Source organism: Trifolium pratense, linkage group LG3 (genome assembly GCF_020283565.1).
Source record: "Trifolium pratense cultivar HEN17-A07 linkage group LG3, ARS_RC_1.1, whole genome shotgun sequence".
Taxonomy (NCBI): domain Eukaryota; kingdom Viridiplantae; phylum Streptophyta; class Magnoliopsida; order Fabales; family Fabaceae; genus Trifolium; species Trifolium pratense.
The window spans coordinates 41,567,918-41,589,495 of NC_060061.1; the positions used below are offsets into that span (position 1 = coordinate 41,567,918).

The 21,578-nt window shown below is 32.6% G+C and overlaps 2 protein-coding genes across 2 annotated transcripts; both read right to left on the minus strand.

Moving 5' to 3' along the window:
• Positions 1 to 2,456: 2,456 nt before the first annotated feature.
• LOC123918177 lies at positions 2,457 to 9,076 on the minus strand. Its single transcript, XM_045970152.1, has 11 exons — positions 8,710 to 9,076; positions 6,179 to 8,344; positions 5,952 to 6,072; positions 5,718 to 5,803; positions 5,347 to 5,591; positions 5,151 to 5,237; positions 4,926 to 5,025; positions 4,349 to 4,556; positions 4,140 to 4,260; positions 3,217 to 3,274; positions 2,457 to 2,933 (listed from the first exon to the last, which is right to left on the minus strand). Exons 1-11 carry the CDS (start codon positions 8,791 to 8,793, stop codon positions 2,811 to 2,813), a joined length of 3,399 nt encoding a protein of 1,132 aa, XP_045826108.1. The 5' UTR covers positions 8,794 to 9,076; the 3' UTR covers positions 2,457 to 2,810.
• Positions 9,077 to 10,590: 1,514 nt separating this feature from the next.
• LOC123912842 (gibberellin 2-beta-dioxygenase 8) lies at positions 10,591 to 20,728 on the minus strand. Its single transcript, XM_045963419.1, has 3 exons — positions 20,211 to 20,728; positions 11,857 to 12,172; positions 10,591 to 10,855 (listed from the first exon to the last, which is right to left on the minus strand). The coding sequence occupies exons 1-3, from the start codon at positions 20,660 to 20,662 to the stop codon at positions 10,625 to 10,627; spliced, it is 999 nt and encodes a 332-aa protein (XP_045819375.1). The 5' UTR covers positions 20,663 to 20,728; the 3' UTR covers positions 10,591 to 10,624.
• Between the last annotated feature and the right edge of the window lie 850 nt (positions 20,729 to 21,578).

Genomic DNA, 21,578 nt, shown 5'->3' on the forward strand with positions numbered 1-21,578 from the left:
AGGAATATTCACCCCAACCGACAAACTTTTTATGAAAATTAACTTTTAAACCTGACTTCAGTTCAAACAACAGCAAAATAGCTTTAATAACATGAATATTTGCCTAATTCTTCTCGGTAACTACGAGAGTATCATCAGCAAACTACAGATTTGTAACCTTTTTTTTTTGGTTTACCAGATTTGTAACCTTAAACGACTCATCCTCCCTAACCGAAAACCCTGAAAACACTTTAGCATGGACTGAAGCATTCACCATAGCATTCAACCCTTCTGCCACAATAAGGAAGAGAAAAGGAGACAAAGGATCTCCTTGTCTCAACCCTCTTTCAAATTTGAACTCATCCTCAGGACTACCATTAACTAAGACTGATGCAGATGTTGATCGAACACACTTTGATATCCATTTTCGCCACTTGCAAGGAAAGATCATCTTGCTCATAATAGAAAATAGATAACTCCACTCCACTAAATCATACGTTTTTTCAAAATCCACTTTGAACAAAATCAACTCCTTTTTCTTTTTTGCTTCATCAACAGTATCATTAGCAATTAAAATACCATCAAGAATTTGACGACCCTTCACAAAAGCGGATTGATTAACATTAACCACCATTTGATAATCTAATTCAAAGATTACATTATGCAATTGTAATTGATGTATCTGGTTTATTGGATGACAAAGACCCAAGGTAAACCTTCACGAACATTGATATTTTGTTTATAATATATTGTTCTTGCTTAGATAAACTATGTACTCATTCTGGACACATATACCAAGACATGTGCCTCCTCTGCACCGAGACAACACACATATACCAACATTCTTCACTTCTAGGACAAGTTACGAAATGATGCGAAAAGTTCTCCTCGCTTGTTAGATTGAGAGTCTCAAGCTTTCTAAAATCCATACTACCACTGTTGGCCTTGTATATAGAGAGTTTCTCCCAAAACGAATTCCTTTAGTGTTTTCGGATTTTGTCCTCAAACAAAACGACTTCATCATTCTTTCAGTTTCATTCCCAATGGAGGGGGGAATTAGAAAGATGCTCGTTGCATAGCTCAAAATAGATTGAATGACTAATTTAATGAGAACTTCTCTTCCATCCTTTTATAGATTTTCATGACCAAATAGTTGAGCTTTTCCCAAATATCTCTTATGTACTTGAAAGTGCTTTTTTTTACTTCTGCCTATCATGGAAGGCAGGTAATTCCAAATACTTCCCCATTCGAAGATTTATGTTTAGGCCTAGGATAGATGACATGTTATCACTATTCTCTTGACATGTATTTCTATTGACAAATATTTCTTAGTTGTTCAAATTTATTGCTTAGTTTGAGGATCGTTCATACTTAGTCAAAATTTTCTACATGTGTCTAGTTTCATCCTATGTGGACCTGAAAAATAAAAGAAAATTATATGCAAACAAAATGCGAGTAATATATGGTGCCCTGCAACAAATTTTGGTTCCGTGCATTTCCCCACAACGTTAAGACTGCTAATGTAGAGCAGACAAACCTTCAACACAAAGGACATAGAGATAAGGAGACAACGGATCCCCTAGTTTTAAATCCCGTGAAGGAAAAATATGACCTACAAGATCAGCATTAACCAACACAAAGTAATTAATAATGATAACACACAAAAGCATCCAATCACCCCTTCTAAAGGCAAAGCCTAATTTTTGCAACATAGAGCAATAAAGGCATTGCCATATATTAATCTCCCTTCTACAAATGCTAACTAACTTTTAGAGACACGTTTGTGCATGACTCTCTTAAACCTATTTTGTAGAACTTTAGAGACAAATTTTCAAAGGACATTAGACATGATATAGGGAGTCAATCAAGGACAATATTTGTTTCGATTGAAGAGAGGGGAACATACCTTCTTCTAACCGTGTACAAGCAATGTTAAACATCTTAGCACCACAAAGCTTCCAAAACCGCTTATAGAAGAAGACAATTCAAACCATAAGTGCAAATTTTATAGTGAATCATTAATTCTAACCATTTGATGGATTTATTCGGTCATCCTTTTAAATGATACCAAATCGTATCTAAATCATAATAACTTCTTCACTAAACTTATCCTCTTCTTTTTTGTCAAAGAGCCAAGTGGCTAAAAATTCAGCCCCCTTGAAATAGTTAGTTGGTTCAGTGGTGATTGACGCTGAACTTGGTAGGGAGGACCGCGGTTCGATCCCCCGCAACTGCGATCGAAAGGGGGCTGGAACCACTTGATGCCAAAACTGACCCCCGAACCAGATTAAACTGGTGGTGAAAACCAAAAAATAAAAAATAAAAATTCACCCCTTGAGGTGAATAAGTGGGAAATCCCCGAGTTCCAACCCCGACCCCTGCAATATATAATGCAATGTCTCTATCAACTAAACTATTCTTCACTAAACTTATCTAAATCTTAGTTTTAACAAATTTGAAGAACTTAACTCGGTGGATTTCAAATGCATCATAACTTATGATAAAGGCTGAACTTTTTGGTTTCAATTTTCTCAAATCATTCTTGAGTCAAAAGAAATATAAAAAATAAACTCGATTATAATAGGGTTTTTTTGTACAAACCATTGTTAATTATACCCAAAACTATAGACATTTAGCTCCATTCACTTCATTAAAATTTACCTCTTGAAGTATCATAAACGCATAAAAAGTCTCCCACTTATGCACATATATACTTTGTACAAAGGAAACACAAACAAAAGAAGCTATAACTGAAGATAATCCGCATTGATGAACACTTCAGTTCCCTTCAACAAAATCTTGTGTTTCCATTTTACTCATAATTATAAATCCTACTCATGATTTTTCACCTTCCTTCTTCTAGAGTAACACAAGCCATTAAACTTTTCAAAAGTGCCCTGTGAAGTGGAGGTTCCGTCTTGGCAATGTTGATTCTCAGGACTTGGTTGCTCCCCCTATACGCCAATAAAATCATCACTCTCAATTCAAACAAGAGATGGCACAAGAAGAATATACAAAGAATCAATGTTGTTAATCGCAAATCATAGAAAATAGTAGTTTGTTTAAATTACACTACACTAAAGAGCTTGAACAATGCAATAGCAGCTATTTGACAATACTTTTGTACTAAAGAATGTACCATAGAATAATAGTAATTTGTTCAAATTCTGCTATGCTTATGGTGCCACTATTTGACAATTGTGTAGAATAATATGATGGATAACAAGATGTAATTACCATGGTGACACAGTCAATAACAGCACTGCCATGATTATCATTATTGCCTTCAGAAGTACTGCAAAAATATCAGACTTGTTAGATACATCATCATTATCACTACCTAAAATCATCTGAACAACATAGTACACTAACAAAATAATAATAACAACGACAACAATAACATCAATAATGATAATAATATTCATTCTACTATGAAATTGATATTTAGATTATCATATTAGAAGACCAATGTGACTCGGCATTCGTAAGGAAACAAAACATATCTTACTAGCACAATAAGATATGTACAACCTCTTTACTTCCTAAGTGTGTGAATTACAACTATGAATATCAAATGACATAGGTAAACATGTAATTTAGCAATATAAATGGAATTTTTTTATGCCATAAATCATCATTCATGTCTGCAGTTTTATTAAATGAAGAACAACAAAAGAATATATGTGTTGCTTGAGATTTGCGAACTTATGATTATGAAATTTCAGTATATATATTACTATTGTTTATTTTGGTTGGATCTTACGATTCTGATTACGTAAATAACAAGAACATTAATACAAGATAAATTGTGCAACAGACAGACACTACCTTAATACAAGGTAAATCATGCAAAAGATAGAACTACCCTTCTTATAAATGAACTACCATAAAAATGAACATTCATTGCAACTAACATTTTAAATTCCACGTCTTCATGAATATATTTAATAACAGTACAAGGGGTTCCTTTTTATGCCGAGTAAATACTCGTGCAACTTTCCCTTTTTGGGCCACAATATTATATCACCTTTGCAGTCACTTTTTTTTTTTTGTACATACATTTGCAGTCACTTTATTGCACTATTATATCACAAGCATTTAACATCATAATCTTGTTTTTCTTGTATGGTACAGATTAAATAGACAAGGGTGAAACATACTCCAACATTTGTTGGTCCTGCATTTCTTTTTTCTCTATCTCTCCGGCTTGGTCAACTTCAGATACCGGAGACTTGTTAGCAGTACTGCTTCCGGAGATAGTATCATGTTTTTGTGGGAACTCTGCAAAAATAATCATCGAAGTTGTAAATGTAATCCCATTAGCAAGGCACAAACTTACTTGTCTACTAAAGACAAACTAATTACAAACCTATTAACAAAACTGAATCTGGAGATTGAATCTTCATCAAAAGCTTCTGGCACATGATGGTGCTGGGAAAATCTAAGAAAGTATAATCCAGATATTTTGATCTTTCTAAGTTTGTCATCTTAGAAAAACCAAAACAGCCTGTCCATGTATCTGCCACACTTGGAACAGCAGGCAAAACGAGCCGCTCCACTCCTAATTGCATGAGTTTCTGGTGAAACAAAATATTATATTATATTATATTAGTGTATATTAGTGAGAAAGTGGTAGTAAAAATAACTATAGTAAAACAGGAAAAAATTGAAAAAAAAACATTTACTAATCCATTTCCATATAAAACCTAAAGTTTGATGATCATTAATGTATAGCTTTAGTTATTAATGTAGCTTTCGTTGATAACAATATCATAGAATATGTAAAAATTGTGAGCATCATTGGAATTAAATTAAGATATAGAGTAGAAATAGAAATGTTGCAGCCAATATACAAATAACATATATTATGATGATAAAAATGAAAAGGGGCTATCATAAGAGGGAGCAAACCAAAAAGGGCAAATGAGTTCCTTGTTTATTATTACCTTTTCCAGTTCATCCATTAATATGCGACACATTCCATGTCGACGATAATGAAATCTGGTAGCAACAAGAGGTACTTCAGCTACCTTATCTCCAAGGACCCTAAAAATTTGTAATAGTTAATCAGAATGACCATATCAAAAGGCACTAAAAACTGCTGCTAAAAAAAATGCAACCATTCAGTCAAACAAAGCCTAGATTTTTATGGTAACAAATTTAAAACTCACCTAATAGTTGCCACACTGACCAGATCTTCATTTTTCTCCAGAAGTACAGTATAGAAACCCCGGAAATTCATTCGATTAAGTTCGGACCTGAAAAATTCACAAGTACAGATATCAGATATATGACAAGAGGTAAAACAATAATTCACACAATATAAAAGGTATTCTAATTAAATTTTGATGGATAAGAATCTCTTACCATCTGCTGAATATAACATCTTCCACCAGATCATTACAAGATGCGGATTCCTTTAGGGGCTCAAAACATTCATGCATCACCGAAAGAGCAACATTGAGTTTGCTGTAACATTCTGCCGATAAGCCACTTTTACTACTATCAAGATCACAACTCTCAGAGTCTATACACTTTACCAATGTCCATGTTAGACCATCCACACCCACTGAAAATGGCTCTCCCAACAGATTTTGAAGGCCTGCGTATAACTGAAAAACAGACACAAACTTTAGTTGCATTAAACTTTATTCCATTAAATCTCAAGTGCAAGCGTTGACCAGAATCACATATAGAGAAGTATTAGCGATAAATATAACTTTGTTTCAATAATATACCTTTTCACAGTCTTTTCCGCAGAACCGGCTTTCCACATAACTTCCAGATTTACTTGTATCTCTACTTTTGAGGCACGCAACATGATCTATATTAGGTTGACAAAGATGAAATGGTAAGTAGTAAGTACAATATATATTGATTCAGAGATGCACACATATACTCATCAAATTCAAAAGATGTCCGGGTATTGATGAACTATTAAAGCAAATATTTTTTTGTGTCGGCACACTTACATTTATGTTCACACTGAATGCATGTATGGAAATGTCCATCCTCAGCACCCACATTGAATTTGCTTTGTCCACAAATCCCGCAATGACATGATGGACAAAACCATTCACCATCAGGAACATCCTATACATGAAAAATGAAACCAGTTATTAATGCAGAACAATAAAACTGAACTAAATATGAGATCCACTAAATATAGCATGAGCTAGAATGAAAATAATTAACCTACCTCCAGACCAAGACACGTCTTATGATATGAAGATGGGCAATTGTCGCACAAAAGAAGTTCGCCCCCGTAGTGGCAAACCGAACAAATGTAGTCGTTTTCACCCTGAATCAAAACACTGAGTGGTTTTACCATAGCCTCCTTTGACTTATCTTGCATTATTTGCATCTGGAAAGATAAGAGCGACCTACCATCGTCAAGAAAGATACTAGCACTTGGTCTGGTGGTATTAATGCCAGAAGCATGAAATTCGAAGGAAACAAGACTGTATATTCTGCAACAACAGTCACACTTGATTCCTTCATGAGTTATTCTCCCCCCAGCCAAAACACGGCGCCCACGTTTTGCTCGATAGGAAACCTTAGACCTTGGTAACACCATGTTGCTGTCTATCAACCAAGACAGAACATTTAGAGGTTTCTGGTTTGACAAACAAGAGGAAGATGCCTCTCTCACCCTTTTATGTGATCTCAGCACCCTTAGAGTTGATTCATTGCTTTGGCACTTCGGCAGGCTGTCATCCGAATTCCTAAAGCGTTTTCGCTTTCGATTTGCACGTGATTTATTCGCAGCAGCAGTGTCTATAGTGTGTACCTCAGGCTCCTGAGGAAGCAAATGTGATGATCTATTTGAAGGTTTTTGAACAAGTGATCTATTTGAAGGTTGCATGCCAGAAATAGTTAATTTTGGAATAATTTCTTCAACGTAGAATTTGCATGCTGTGATCAGTGACTGGAATCTCCGCTGTTGCGGAGAAATGTACACAACACCTCTTCTTCTATTATCTGGAGGTGGCTCAATTAAAGTCCATCCTTCTGCTAAAAGATGTCTTTTTACTTTTGAAATAAGTTTACTTTTCTGTTTCGCCCCGAATTGTTTGTGGTATTCCACAATGGCTTGAGGACAATAAGCTTGTTCATCTGCCGCTGCAACAGAAGGAGGCGCTTGTTTGTCTGCAACTAGAGGAGATGCATCTCGGTTCTGAATATCTTCCAATGGATTAAGAGGCACATCGGGAATAAGACAGTCACTGGTAGGATGCATCGATTCCATTTGCATAACTTTACAAAGTTCAATAAGTGAGTAGTAGTAAGGTTTCTTCTTGCAATGGTCTCCAGGGGGTGGCTTGTACCTGTAATGTTTATTACGGTCAACGTCAATTTCCCATCCAAGATATGCAAGATGTTTCAATACTTTTTCCTTCAAAGATTGCATAGCCGTTTTGTCCTTAGAAACAAGTATATATTGCTTAACAACATCAGGACAGTATTCAGTTTCTGAAAATATTACACGTTCCCACCTATTGGAGTTAAAATAAGTTAATGAAGTGTGTTCCTTTTTCTCAAAACCGATAGCAACCGAAACTTCTTCACCAGCGCCGTTGCAGGAAACTTCATTTTGAAACCTAGACAAGTCCTTTTCAACAGGAAGAACAGATTCTATCGGCTCAAAATTTTCCTTTTCAGATAAATTCGCGTTTGAATCAACATTAGATATTAGTTCAACTAAGTTCAGCTCTGGAAGCTTCAAGGCTGACAAAACTTCAGTTAATGTAATAGCCATGTAGTCACCAACTACCTCCATTATCATGTCTCTCCACAAATCCTTCTTCACATTCAAAGTCCATTCCTCAATTGCGGAAAATTCAACTTTCTGTCGCACATCATACCAAATTTGCTTTACCGAAACTGGAACATAAGATTCCCGCTCACACTCCTCAATCAATTCAAGAAACAACCATTTCCCGCGTTGCTCCCACTTCTCCGTGACTTCATCCCAATCCTGAGTAATCCGCATTTCATGAATTCCGACCTTCATTTCATCACCCAAATCAGGGAAAAACACACTCCTCTCCTCCATTCCGTCACAGTGATCATATACAACACCTTCCCACCAAGCTTCCTGATAATTTACATCAACACACAGACCATACTTAAGATCACATTTCTCAAACTCAACCAAAGGTGGCAGTGGCCTAATCACCCCGCGTATACTCGGAGTTCCGAAATTACCATCCAAAACACTTGAAACAGTCACTTCTTCCACAAAATGACTCAACCCATCATCATTCAAAATATTCTCATATCTAACATAACGATTCAGCTTCTCACAATGAATAACTGTTCCTGGATGCCATGATCCCAAAAAACCCTCCTCAAAACTCCTCACCTGAAAATAAAAATCAAAACTTTTTAACACCCCTACAATGAAACTTCAAATCAAAACACCAACATAAATAAACAAGTAACAAAGAAGGAAAAAAAATTACAACTTTTTTATCTACCCCTCCTTATTACATTACCATAAACAGTTCCAATAATCATAATCATCAAACTTTGCATGAACCCCAAAAACCCACAAACCATGAGAACAAAAAAAAAATTCAAAAAATTTCAACATGGTAACAATGACATTATCAATATTAGGGTTTCCCACACAAAAAAATAAACAAACCCACAAAAAAATTGAAAAACCCACAAATAAAAATCAAACCTTTCTGCAAAAAAAGGAAATAAAAATAAATTTGACATTACCTCAACCCTTTCACTGATTTGAAGCTTTTGTTGCGGGAAAGTAGGTTTAGGGTTTATGGAGCTCGAATTCTCGAAAGCCTCCATTAGCAATGGAGAAGATAAGGTTTGGATTTGAGAGACAGTTTCGGAAGTTTTTGACAATGTGGGTTTGTACTATGAAGAGATGAAAAAGGGGGAAAAAAAAAACAAAAAAAAAAAAAAAAGAGGAAGAAGAAAGTTTTGTGAATACTAAGAAAACAAAATGGGAGAAAATTAAGCGATGAAATCTTTTAGGTCTCTATTGATTTGATAGTATTTTCTTCTCATAACTTTGTTCCCAAGTAAGCATGAGTCACACTCGGTGCTGAAAGCCAGATACTCTCCACTAAAAGAGCGTCGTTATTTATAATATAATATTCTTTTTTTTTTTTTTTGTTAAATCCTCTAGTTTTCAGGAAAGAAGTCGGTGATCTTAAAATTGGTTGTCAGGTTGTCAGGTAAGTAAAGTATAGTTTTAGTTTTCTTTTATCGGTAAACCCTCCGGTTTTTAAGAAAGAGTCGGTGATCTCAAAATTGATAAAAATTAATTCGGTACACTCAGACTCTCCAAAGCAAATACCTAACTACATTTCACAATACTCTAACACAAGAGTATAAGCGAAAACAAAAACGTTAGATATGAGTTTAAAGTGATTCTGGTGTATCTTCTAACGGAGAATTATAGTCTCTATTTATAGAAATATAATTAAGCCTTCAAATTTGAATCATTTGAATCAAATCTGTAAATAAAACATAATCTTTGTTTTTAAACATATCAATTTAGAAATAAACAGAATCTTGCAAAAACATATTTTAAGGCAATATTTACAAATTTTGTTGGATTTTTCAACATGTATATTTTCAACGAACACCAACAACTCATTTACGTACAAAATGCAAACCGCTAGTAACGACAAATTACGTAAAGAATTTGTACGTTATTGGCAGAATATTTTAGCCCGGAAAAATTAATTTTTTTGTAATGTATCTTGCCTTCGAACCCCTAAATAAGGCAGCGCCCGCCGGAATGCACATTATGCACTGCCTTTAACCATCAGATTTGCTTCTAAATTATATACCTACCAAGCTAGAAATGGCCACTCAAACTCATATCCGTCTGGCCCCGACACCATTGTCACAGGGGAGGTGGGGTGTAATAGCATATAAAGAGAGGAGAGGAGATAACTATAACCTTTTTAGACTAAGAAGAAATAATCTCCACTTTATGGAGAAAACACCTAGATGGTTCTAGGAAGACGATAACCATTTTAAGGTTGCTAAAAGAAATGGTGAGATCAATATTTTTTAATTAATACATAGCTATGAAACACGGACACTCGTCGCAATAGATGTGTTCCGGTGTCGGACACCGACACGATGCCAGATACTTATATAGTTACATTGAATTGTGTAATTTTTTCAAATTACTATTGGTGTCGACATGTCAGTGTATGTGTCGTGTCTGGTATCCGTGTCTGTGTTTGTGCTTCATAGATACAGAGAAATGAGTTCCGATAATCTAAAGTTCGGCCGTGAGGTAAGTAAACTCTATCAAAAAATTATTTTTACCATGAATCAAACTCCAATTCTCCCAAATGATTTATCCTAAGGAAGTTCATTAATCACTTAAATTCAATGTCTTGTTTCTTTAATAATATTTTATATAAACTAAAATCATGATGTCACCCCAAAAGAAAAACATGATAGATAAAACATCTACTATCCACTAACACTTTTAATTTATCCAATTCTATGTTGGTGAACAATAACAAAATTTTAAGATGATTGCTCACCTAGCCCTAAAATGTAACATTTTATCAAAAATATGTTGCTGCTGGTAGTATATTTTAACATATTTGAGGATTTAGAAGATGAATTGAAAATTTTACAAGTTTAATTAACAATCTTGATTCAATTGAAACCTTGCAAGCCCAACTTTATGCCCAAGGGCTTTGATGTCTTTTTGCACTTGTGCTCTGAACTCATTGTAAGTAAAGGGATTGTACTTGGAGCTCTCAATTACAATGTCATCACCTGGGAATACAAAGTAGCATATTGAAATCCTTTCTATATCTTTCTCTACCTTCACTCTGTGTGATGCACTCTTGTATATGTCACTGCTAATTGCCTAAACCAAAATAAATTTGTTATATTGAAGAATACACACATTGTGATATATAACTTATAAATATAACTCGTATGTTTAACATGAACTCAATGATGGAATATGTAACAAATTATACTTCCCTAGTTCCCTCCCATTTATTAGTCCCTTTCAAAAAATTGAACAAAAAATCTTAAATTAAAAATAAATTTTTTTCTTTCCTTCACTTCTTCCATTCCTCTCCAACCACACAAATCCTTTAAACGGGTTTGACTTTCCTCCATTTATTATCCTTCATTTATTCTTCATTTAGAGAGATAGACACAAGTGAAGATTAGTGGGGGCCACAAATTAGTGGGACTCACTTTTTGGGTCCCACTAATTTTTAATGTGTCTATCTCTATAAATGGAGAATGAATGGAGTGCTAACAAATGGAGGAAACCCAAACTACATTTAAACCTCTCCAATAACACATCTAATTTTTGAATTTTTCTCTTTCCACCCCGTGTTTCTTTTCTACCCCTGTTTTTTCATTTTATCCCTTGTATAAAAACTTTGGAACGTGTTTTTCGAAGTTTTTCTAGATGAAATTTGGAAAACACATTCCGAAGTTTTTTTCCAAGGCAAAAATAATTCAAAAATCGCATTCCAAAAATTTATTCAAGAGCAAAACTGAAACGGGAGATAAAAAAACACGGGAGGTGGGAAGAGAAATTTCCTTAATTTTTTTTCTTCGGTAAGGTGGTTTAATTTAATCAAACAAGTCCCCATCTCTAAAAGTTTGCTTAGGAACTCAAAGGATGTTGGGCCTGAGTGGGGGGTGTAAGTTACACTCAAGTGTTTTTTTTAATTTAAGAAACAACTTATTTTTTAGATTTATTAAATAATCGGTATATATAGTCTATAATATAGATCAAATAAATTAGTTATTCAATAAACCTAAAAAATCAATTAATTCTTATAAAAATGATCGAAAATAGAAACAAATTAAAATTAACGAGTAACAAAATAAATAAATTAAGACCTGCATCATGTCACCAAGGTTGACAATCAATGTGTTGGAAATGGGCTTTACAGTTAGCCATTGATCATCTTTGAGAACTTGAAGCCCACTAACATGATCATCTTGGTTTAATATGGACAATACTGAGCTATCTGTATGAACCTCCATTCCCCAACCAACTTCAGTGCATGGATAACGATACACACGTACAAGACCAGTTTTTTCTGATACATAGGACTTTGTTGATTTCAGATTCAATTCAAGGTTCTTAGCCATTGCTTCAAATAAAGTTGTAGCAATTCTTGAAAGATGAGTTGCATAGTCCATTAGCAAAAGCCTTCCAAGAGAAACATTTAAGTCTTAGAACAAATTAATATAGAGTAGTTAGATATTAGTGTTCTTCAAATTATACGCGTCGTATAATTTGGTCCTCAAATTTGTAAAATAGTAATTTGATTCATTAAATTGTAAGATGGAGATTATCCCAATCAGCAGAGTAATGCATATTGTTTTAGACTCGCTTCTTTGAGAAGAAAGACACAAAGTAATGTAGGCAACGACGATTTTAGAAAGGTAGCGGTAGCTCAACATAAGTCGGTCAATAAGATATATCCTAGTGGTTTTTGGTTATATAAAAAAAAAGATATATCCCAGTCCTTTCAAGATAATTTCCCTAGGTTTGGTCCTTATTAATTGGGAAATAAGACATCTTGGGTCACAAAATTTTAAATTTGTTCCGACTCAACTATATAAAACATTAAATCATGATGGCAAAAAAAAATAGTCGACAAAGACGGTATATAATTCTTTTATAAGTTTTTTTCAACTTTTTTTTACAAGTTCTTTAAAATAATTTATGAAAACAACTCTGAATATAAAATCAGTTTAACTTTATTTTACCATTTACTATAGAAATTTAAACGTTTATTAAGATAAATGTTTGTGTTATTATATGTGAATATATGCCTTGACAGGAACATTGTGGTTTTGATGATTGACAAAAGAAGTCTAAGAATGACAATGATGCAAAAAGCGGAAAAGAGGATCAAGCTTTCATGACTTGGGTCATAGACTTATTGAGTTGTAATCCAGATATTTTTAGGATCCTTGTGTGAGTAGTAAAAATAGCTCTCATGAAAATATAACACACACTCACAGTAATTTTTACTTAATTATGATTTTGCATACAATTAATTTTGCATAAATTGTCTTTGGAAATTGCATATTTTTTTATCTCTTTAAAAATATTTTTAAGCATGTTTTTGAACAAGGCCATAATTATATTACAGCAAAGGAATTGCTAGCTTCTTACTAAACGTGATCATGATTTAATTTCCTTGCTACAAAAACATTTATGCAAATAATCAATTAGCCAATCTTTGTTTCAACGTTTTCCTTTTAATGCTAATTGATTATTATGATCAACAAATGAGGAAATAGTATATGGCATTAATCCATGATCTGCATTAAACAAATTCTAGCCGTTGTGCATTATATTATTTAGGCATGTATTTTTTATATGGCATATTGGATGGAAATTCGTTTTCAATGATATTAAGTTATCATGCAATGGATTATCACATTGTCCAGACCTGCTAATTGTGCATTAATTTTTTAACGGCTATTTTCTAAATTTAATTGGCAAACGGCTAAATTATTTTTCATTGCACCTCACTCATATTTTTCTATATAAATGGGTGCTTTGTGGCAGCTCAAACAAGAACTGAATTTTTACATCAAAATCATATAGAAAATAATACTCATCACTCTCACTATTTCTACACTTGCTAATATATTTACTTGAGAGCTCTTTTATACTACATAGTTTACTTTGTAGTACTTGTGCTTCAATTTGTTATATCTACACACTTGGTGTAAGATCATTGTAATTTCTTTTGTATTGGGTGTGATCCCAAGGTTTTCAAGAGAGGTGATATCTCTTGGTTTAGACGCTCTTGCACAAGGGAGGTGATATCCCATTGTTTGTGTTGAGAGTTCTCGGTTGTAAAGGTTATTAGCTTATCCTGTTATAAAAGCTTGGTTTAGTGAAATCTCAAGGTGCTTTCCTTGGGGACTGGAGTAGGCCCTTTGTTTTTGGCCGAACCAGGATAATTTCTTTGTGTTCTTTCTCCTTTCCCTTTCATCTCTTTTATATTCCTTGCAAGTTATTTCAATTTATTTACTTGTTTTCGGCAACTTTATTTATAATTTCTTATTCTATTTAAACTTATTTACAAGCACTTAATTTTATTTGATTAAATTTTTTAAGTGCTTATTTTTAATCGGTTTTTCGAGTACACAATTCACCCCCCCTCTTGTGTCGTTTGGAGTCACTTGACTAACAAGTGGCATCAGAGCATGAACTCTTGTTAAAGACTAATCGTCTCAAGAGCCAAGATGACTTCAAACAATTTTTATGGGGAAATTTCCATAAATAGACCACCACCTTTCAATGGTGAATTGTATGGTTATTGGAAAGAAAAAATGAAAATTTTTCTTCAAGGTATAGACCTTGATATATGGGATGCCGTGGAAAATGGTCCATTTATTCCCACTCGTTTAGTTAATAATGTAGTGGTGAATAAACCAAGAAATCTTTGGACCAAAAAGGAAAAAGAAAAGGTACAATACAATTTGAAGGCTAAAACAATTATAAGTATCGCTCTAAGCATGGATGAGTTTTACCGAGTTTCAAATTGTACTACCGCAAAGGAAATGTGGGACACCCTTCAAGTGACCCATGAGGGAACTCCCGAGGTCAAGAGGGCAAGAATGAACACATTAATTCGTGACTATGAACTATTTAGGATGAAATCGGAAGAAAATATAAAAGATATGCAAACACGATTCATCCACATAGTTAATCATCTCCGAGCACTTGGAAAAACTTTCAATAATGAGGATTTAATTAATAAAGTTCTTGGATGTCTAAATCGAAATTGGCAACCCAAAGTGACTGCCATTTCAGAATCCAGAGATTTAGCATCTATGGAATTGGCTACTCTTTTTGGAAAACTGCAGGAACACGAGATGCAACTAAATCGACTCATAGAAAGTGAAGAAGGAGAAAAGAAAAAGAAATGGCATGCTTTAGCTGCAACTACCAAAAATAGTGACTTTGAAGGTGGTGACAGTTCTGATGAAGATGACGTGGACATGGCCTTAATGTTTCGGAATTTCAAAAAGTTCATGCGACACCAAGGTAAACCAAAACAATTTCGAAATTCCCAAAAGAAAAGTGATGAAGGAACCTCTTTCAATCCAACATGCTATAAGTGTGGCAATAAAGGTCATATAAAATTTGAGTGCCCGCTATATCAAAAGAAACATGAGAAATTAGATAGAAGACCACAAATAGACTCCAAAGGGAGAAAGGCTTACATTTCATGGGACGACAAAGACATGAATTCATCCGACGAATCGGATAATGAGGAAGCAAATCTATGTCTCATGGCTCATCAAGAAGAAGAGGTAAATTCATTTGAATCTGAGCCCAACTTTACTTATGATGAGTTGCTCTTTATTTGTGAAGAATTAAATAAAGAGTCTAGTAAGTTTAAAAAAATTGTTTCTACTTCTAAGAAAACTATTTCCACTCTTGAATCAAAAATTGAAGTTTTAAATAAGGAAATAGATAATCTTAAAGAGAAACAAGTTTTTGTAAGTAAAGTCTCTACTTACACCCCTTGTGAAAACAAGAAAGAAAATATTGAATGTAATGAATGCAATATCTTGAAAGATAAAGTTGAAGATTTGAATAATGTTCTTGCAAAATTCACAATGGGTAGAGACAAATTAGACATCATTTTGGGCAATCAAAAGGGAAGCTATAATAAAGCTGGTTTAGGCTATCAACCAAAAAGACATTTTTTACCTTTTGAAAGAAATTTTAGCCCAAACAAAACTTCTAGCAGACCTTTTGTTAAATGTTTCTATTGCAACAAAAATGGTCATACTTCATCTATTTGTAATTTGAGAAAGAACCAATATTTAAATAATAGATGGGAATGGATCTCAAATGACACTTTGCCTAAAATTAACTCTCAAGGACCCAAAATGATTTGGGTACCAAAAGCCAAAACATGATTTTGTGTTGTAGGTGTGTTTGAAGCCCAAGAACTCAAATATTATATCTTTAATGGCTATTCAAAGCACACGATACGGGAGAAAAAGGAGTTGTCCGTGTATCCCAAGGCGATGTTATTGAAAGTTCTCCAAAAAGAAATTGCATATTCAAGGGAAGCAAAAATTGTTTACTCTTTTCACTTTACTATTTTTTATAATTTTTTTTTCCTGAATATATGGCTTGCCATGATTATTTCTTTCCCGCTTTTTTATAATGCCAAAAGGGGGAGAGTTGTGTGATTTGCATGTTTCAGGGGGAGTAGTTTGTAAATGTTTGCATATAGAAAGGGGGAGAATAATATGCGCTTATCTCTGACATATACTTTATTATTGATTAATTTTATCTTAACCCCTTCATTGAATAAATCCCACCATGAGATGTTTGTCATCATCAAAAAGGGGGAGAATGTGAATATATGCCTTGACAGGAACATTGTGGTTTTGATGATTGACAAAAGAAGTCTAAGAATGACAATGATGCAAAAAGCGGAAAAGAGGATCAAGCTTTCATGACTTGGGTCATAGACTTATTGAGTTGTAATCCAGATATTTTTAGGATCCTTGTGTGAGTAGTAAAAATAGCTCTCATGAAAATATAACACACACTCACAGTAATTTTTACTTAATTATGATTTTGCATACAATTAATTTTGCATAAATTGTCTTTGGAAATTGCATATTTTTTTATCTCTTTAAAAATATTTTTAAGCATGTTTTTGAACAAGGCCATAATTATATTACAGCAAAGGAATTGCTAGCTTCTTACTAAACGTGATCATGATTTAATTTCCTTGCTACAAAAACATTTATGCAAATAATCAATTAGCCAATCTTTGTTTCAACGTTTTCCTTTTAATGCTAATTGATTATTATGATCAACAAATGAGGAAATAGTATATGGCATTAATCCATGATCTGCATTAAACAAATTCTAGCCGTTGTGCATTATATTATTTAGGCATGTATTTTTTATATGGCATATTGGATGGAAATTCGTTTTCAATGATATTAAGTTATCATGCAATGGATTATCACATTGTCCAGACCTGCTAATTGTGCATTAATTTTTTAACGGCTATTTTCTAAATTTAATTGGCAAACGGCTAAATTATTTTTCATTGCACCTCACTCATATTTTTCTATATAAATGGGTGCTTTGTGGCAGCTCAAACAAGAACTGAATTTTTACATCAAAATCATATAGAAAATAATACTCATCACTCTCACTATTTCTACACTTGCTAATATATTTACTTGAGAGCTCTTTTATACTACATAGTTTACTTTGTAGTACTTGTGCTTCAATTTGTTATATCTACACACTTGGTGTAAGATCATTGTAATTTCTTTTGTATTGGGTGTGATCCCAAGGTTTTCAAGAGAGGTGATATCTCTTGGTTTAGACGCTCTTGCACAAGGGAGGTGATATCCCATTGTTTGTGTTGAGAGTTCTCGGTTGTAAAGGTTATTAGCTTATCCTGTTATAAAAGCTTGGTTTAGTGAAATCTCAAGGTGCTTTCCTTGGGGACTGGAGTAGGCCCTTTGTTTTTGGCCGAACCAGGATAATTTCTTTGTGTTCTTTCTCCTTTCCCTTTCATCTCTTTTATATTCCTTGCAAGTTATTTCAATTTATTTACTTGTTTTCGGCAACTTTATTTATAATTTCTTATTCTATTTAAACTTATTTACAAGCACTTAATTTTATTTGATTAAATTTTTTAAGTGCTTATTTTTAATCGGTTTTTCGAGTACACAATTCACCCCCCCTCTTGTGTCGTTTGGAGTCACTTGACTAACATTATAAAATGAGAAAAATAATATGCACCGATAATGTAAAATAATTTTACATTGTCAATCAATGACAATCATGTATTCCGCCACATCACCTCACTTCACTTCACTTTCTTCATATGACATGAAAGATGGATGATTTCTTATTGGATGACCGTGCAAAATTATTTTACACTGGTACATCTCAATTAAACTCTTAAAAATACTATATATATATATATATATATATATATATATATAAGCAACCTGTAAATCAACCGTTATACATCTTTCATAAATTGTTGGGTATGGTAGGACCAAAAATTAGATTAGGCAAACCCTACTTTGCTGCAGGCTAACTTTATTATGACAATAATGTCTTTGTATCTGTCTCTACCTTCATGCTGTAGCATTTGTTTCCATCTGTGTAACGATTCAATTTTAATTGAAAGCAACAATTCAATTTCAACTGAATATTGCAAATATTCTCCAAATCAGAGACGGCCAAGACTGCTAATAATTATTTGTCGCATTCATGATAATTTTTTCTTCTTCTTTTCTTGAGCAAATATATAATATATTGTACACTAATTCCATATTTGTCCCTTCACTTTTTTTTCCCTTCTTTCTGAATGAATTGGTCCCATTTATGAATTATGACAGGGTCTTAAAATTACTAGTTAGCACTCATGTTTTCTAATTGTCGCTACTTAAGACAATATGCATATTATTCAAATTTCTTATCACTAGGTCAAATCTAGTGGCTTCTCAATTGTCGTTTTTGTAAAAGGATTTTGTTGTTCTTTATTTTTTCGCATATATCTTTAAAATATGAAAAATTTAAATATGGATTACTCCTATAAAATATAAATGGTCTATCATGGAGCAATTCTTAAAATATATTTAAATTTTAACAGCGACATATTTATTGTTTGATAGTATAAGTTAATGATTATTCTCATTTTTATGATTAAAATAATGACTTAATTAATACTTATTTAACTAAAATAACAAAAATTAAAAATATAACATGTATTGAACTGACTTCGATCATATAATTGTTTTAGATGTAAAGACTTGAAAGGACTGTACTTAATTTTTTATTTTAAATAATATTATTGATAATCCTAAATTTTTTAATAATTTTAAAGACCGGTTCACGGCGGATAGCATCAGCCTTAAAATATTGTATATTAAGTTCATCTTGACATATTATATCTTTAGAATTTACTCCATACTATAGGTTCGTCTTAACCGGGGACTGCTCGAGGGTGGGGTAGTGGGGTTGACCCCACTTGCATATTATAGTTTTAGTTAAAATTAATATATTTATGCAATGTGATTCTACTTATAAGATATTATTCTTTTTATATAGTCAATTTACTTTCTACAATAAATTATAAAATTAATAAAAACACATTGATTAAGAAACTAAAAGAAGTAATTTTGTATAAAAAAATTATAATTATTACATTGATATATAAGTAACACGTTATATAATCAAAAATTGATCAACAAAAATAAATGTATTTGGTCCAAAATTTGAACCAAATATTTTAAGTTTGTTTGACTCATTTTTTGCTTGTATTTTAAAACGAATTTTTTTTTTTTTTTTAACTTATGACATTGACTCCACTTAATAAAATTTATAGTTTTGTGCCTGATCTTAACATATATCCTTGAATACAGTAATCTTTGTTCATATTATATAATAATTAAGTTCGGTGAGAATGTCTATCAAGTCTAATCATCCATGTTCAACAAGGATTTGCACAATCTAATTGGTCGAAACACTTGTTCATGCACTGTTAAGCAAAATGACATATTCGGAATAAAAACAATATTGCACCCAACAACCGACCCATAAAAGTCCACGTTCCACATATTGCACGCATGCACAAATTCCCAAAAATACGAGACATAGGGTGGCCAAGAAAGAGACGGGGGATAAGATATTGAACTACTCCCACCATTGGATTAATGATTTCTTAATCGAGATTAATCATCGCTAATAAAAATTTCATATTAACATCATGAAAATGTAAAAAATAAATAAATTAATGTGTCCATTTTGTATGTTCCCTTTAATTTTGTTTTTATATTTTAGAGTAAATTAATAGTATTAATAGTGAGTATATATAGAAAATAAAATAAAAAATACACCTAATACATTGCATATAAGTTTATATTTAGAGATAAAAATAATTTATCATTAGGGACAAATGAAATGTTATATATCAATATCGATTCAATTTCTTCTTTTTTTTTTATTAATTAATCGTAAGTATATATTTTTTTTAATGGCAAAATTTTTATTAATGTAAGTAACCATGCCATTTAAAAAAAAAATCGTACGTAACTATCAATATCAAATATATCAATACTTGATAAATAATAATAATAATATTTTTTAATTGTGTAAAATAGTAGTCAAATAAACAATTAAATAAATAGAAAATAATAATTGTCATTGATCTTACCTCATTGACTCGAGTGAAGGAAGATGGTGTTGAAATTGAGAGAGTTGACACAATGGCACATCAAAACCTTCAACCCAATTGATATTTTGAGGACCTCTTGTTATAGCTGTCCCAGATGGAGTTAAGGCAGGGGTACCCCAAAAATATGTAATAGGACTTTCATTGCATGCTTCTTGTTTGGACTCAAAAGACAAAGAAAATAGTTCTTTAGTTAAATCTTGAAGTTGTTCCAAAAGTGTTATTGGAACACCATGATTAACCAAACGAAATAGACCCCATTCTTTACAAGCCTCATCCAAATTTTTGTGGTTTAAGGACTTAAGATCTATGATTGGAATAGGATCCGGATCTTGAATCGGGTTAGGATCCATTTTGTCATTTGGGTCGTGTAGGTTTTGTGAATGGTTGTTGGGGAGGCGGAGAATTGGAGGGTAGGAGTCTAAGTTGTTCATTTTTGTTTCATGTAAAAATTTGAGAAATGAAAAATTGGAGATTAGAATGATGAGGTAACCATTGAAACCATATAGTACAAAATATATATACGAGTGATTCATTCATTTTTCTTTTTATAATAATAATAATAATAACAAAATAAAATTACTAGAGTTGTGATAGTGGGCCTTAAACACGTGCAACTCGACAAGTGTCCATACGGTCCCATCTGCCTAAAGGCCCAAAAAAATCTAGAGAAAGTCCTTGTACGGTTTGTTGTTGTATTTGAGTATTTCACTTTTCAATTCAATTCATTTAAATTCAAAGTGAAAAATCTACTCTCAAAATATTTAAGAGTAATTCGGTTGGTAATTACAAATAATATTATTGAAGAGATTTAAGTTCGACTTTTAAATTTTTCACTTCTTCATATTAGGCTACTAACCAAAAAAAAAGTATACTCACCTATTTTGAATTATTTTTATTTTTGAAAAGTCATATTATAAAGTATAAACTCTTATTATTTTTATTTAAAAAAATTATATAAAAATTATATTAATTATACAAAAAACATAAATTTTGACAAAATTGCATTCGTGAGATAACCTGCGAATTGGATTTGCATTTTAAAATGTGAACCTAGTCGATGGTTAGAATTCTTGATCTTTGTAACAATAAATGATCTTGGACGGTGGCTAGATTTTAATTGGCCACAACAATCACACGCATCTGAAAATTTTATAAATTGAAAATTTTCTTTTCTTTCATTCACATTCTCCCATCTCTTAATTATTCCATTTAGTTATTTTTTAATATATTTTTGTTACTTAAGGCGTAAAAGGCTGCATAATCCATGATCGGTTAGTCATAACGATCTTATTATAGTTTTTGATGATGATGATTGAAATCGTTATGCTAATCCACAAGGGATATTTT

Bases quoted from the DNA above. Each gene is read 5' to 3' on its own strand.
- LOC123918177 (XM_045970152.1), bottom strand. From the start codon at position 8,793: ATGGAGGCTTTCGAGAATTCGAGCTCCATAAACCCTAAACCTACTTTC. The intron at 8,345-8,709 runs GTAATGTCAAAT...TTTTATTTTCAG, and splicing joins AAATCAGTGAAAGGGTTGAG to GTGAGGAGTTTTGAGGAGGG. The intron at 6,073-6,178 runs GTAGGTTAATTA...TTTCATGTATAG, and splicing joins AGACGTGTCTTGGTCTGGAG to GATGTTCCTGATGGTGAATG.
- LOC123912842 (XM_045963419.1), bottom strand. From the start codon at position 20,662: ATGAACAACTTAGACTCCTACCCTCCAATTCTCCGCCTCCCCAACAAC. The intron at 12,173-20,210 runs GTAAGATCAATG...TTCTCTTGGAAG, and splicing joins CCTTCACTCGAGTCAATGAG to GCTTTTGCTAATGGACTATG. The intron at 10,856-11,856 runs GTCTTAATTTAT...ATTTTGGTTTAG, and splicing joins ACCTTGGTGACATGATGCAG to GCAATTAGCAGTGACATATA.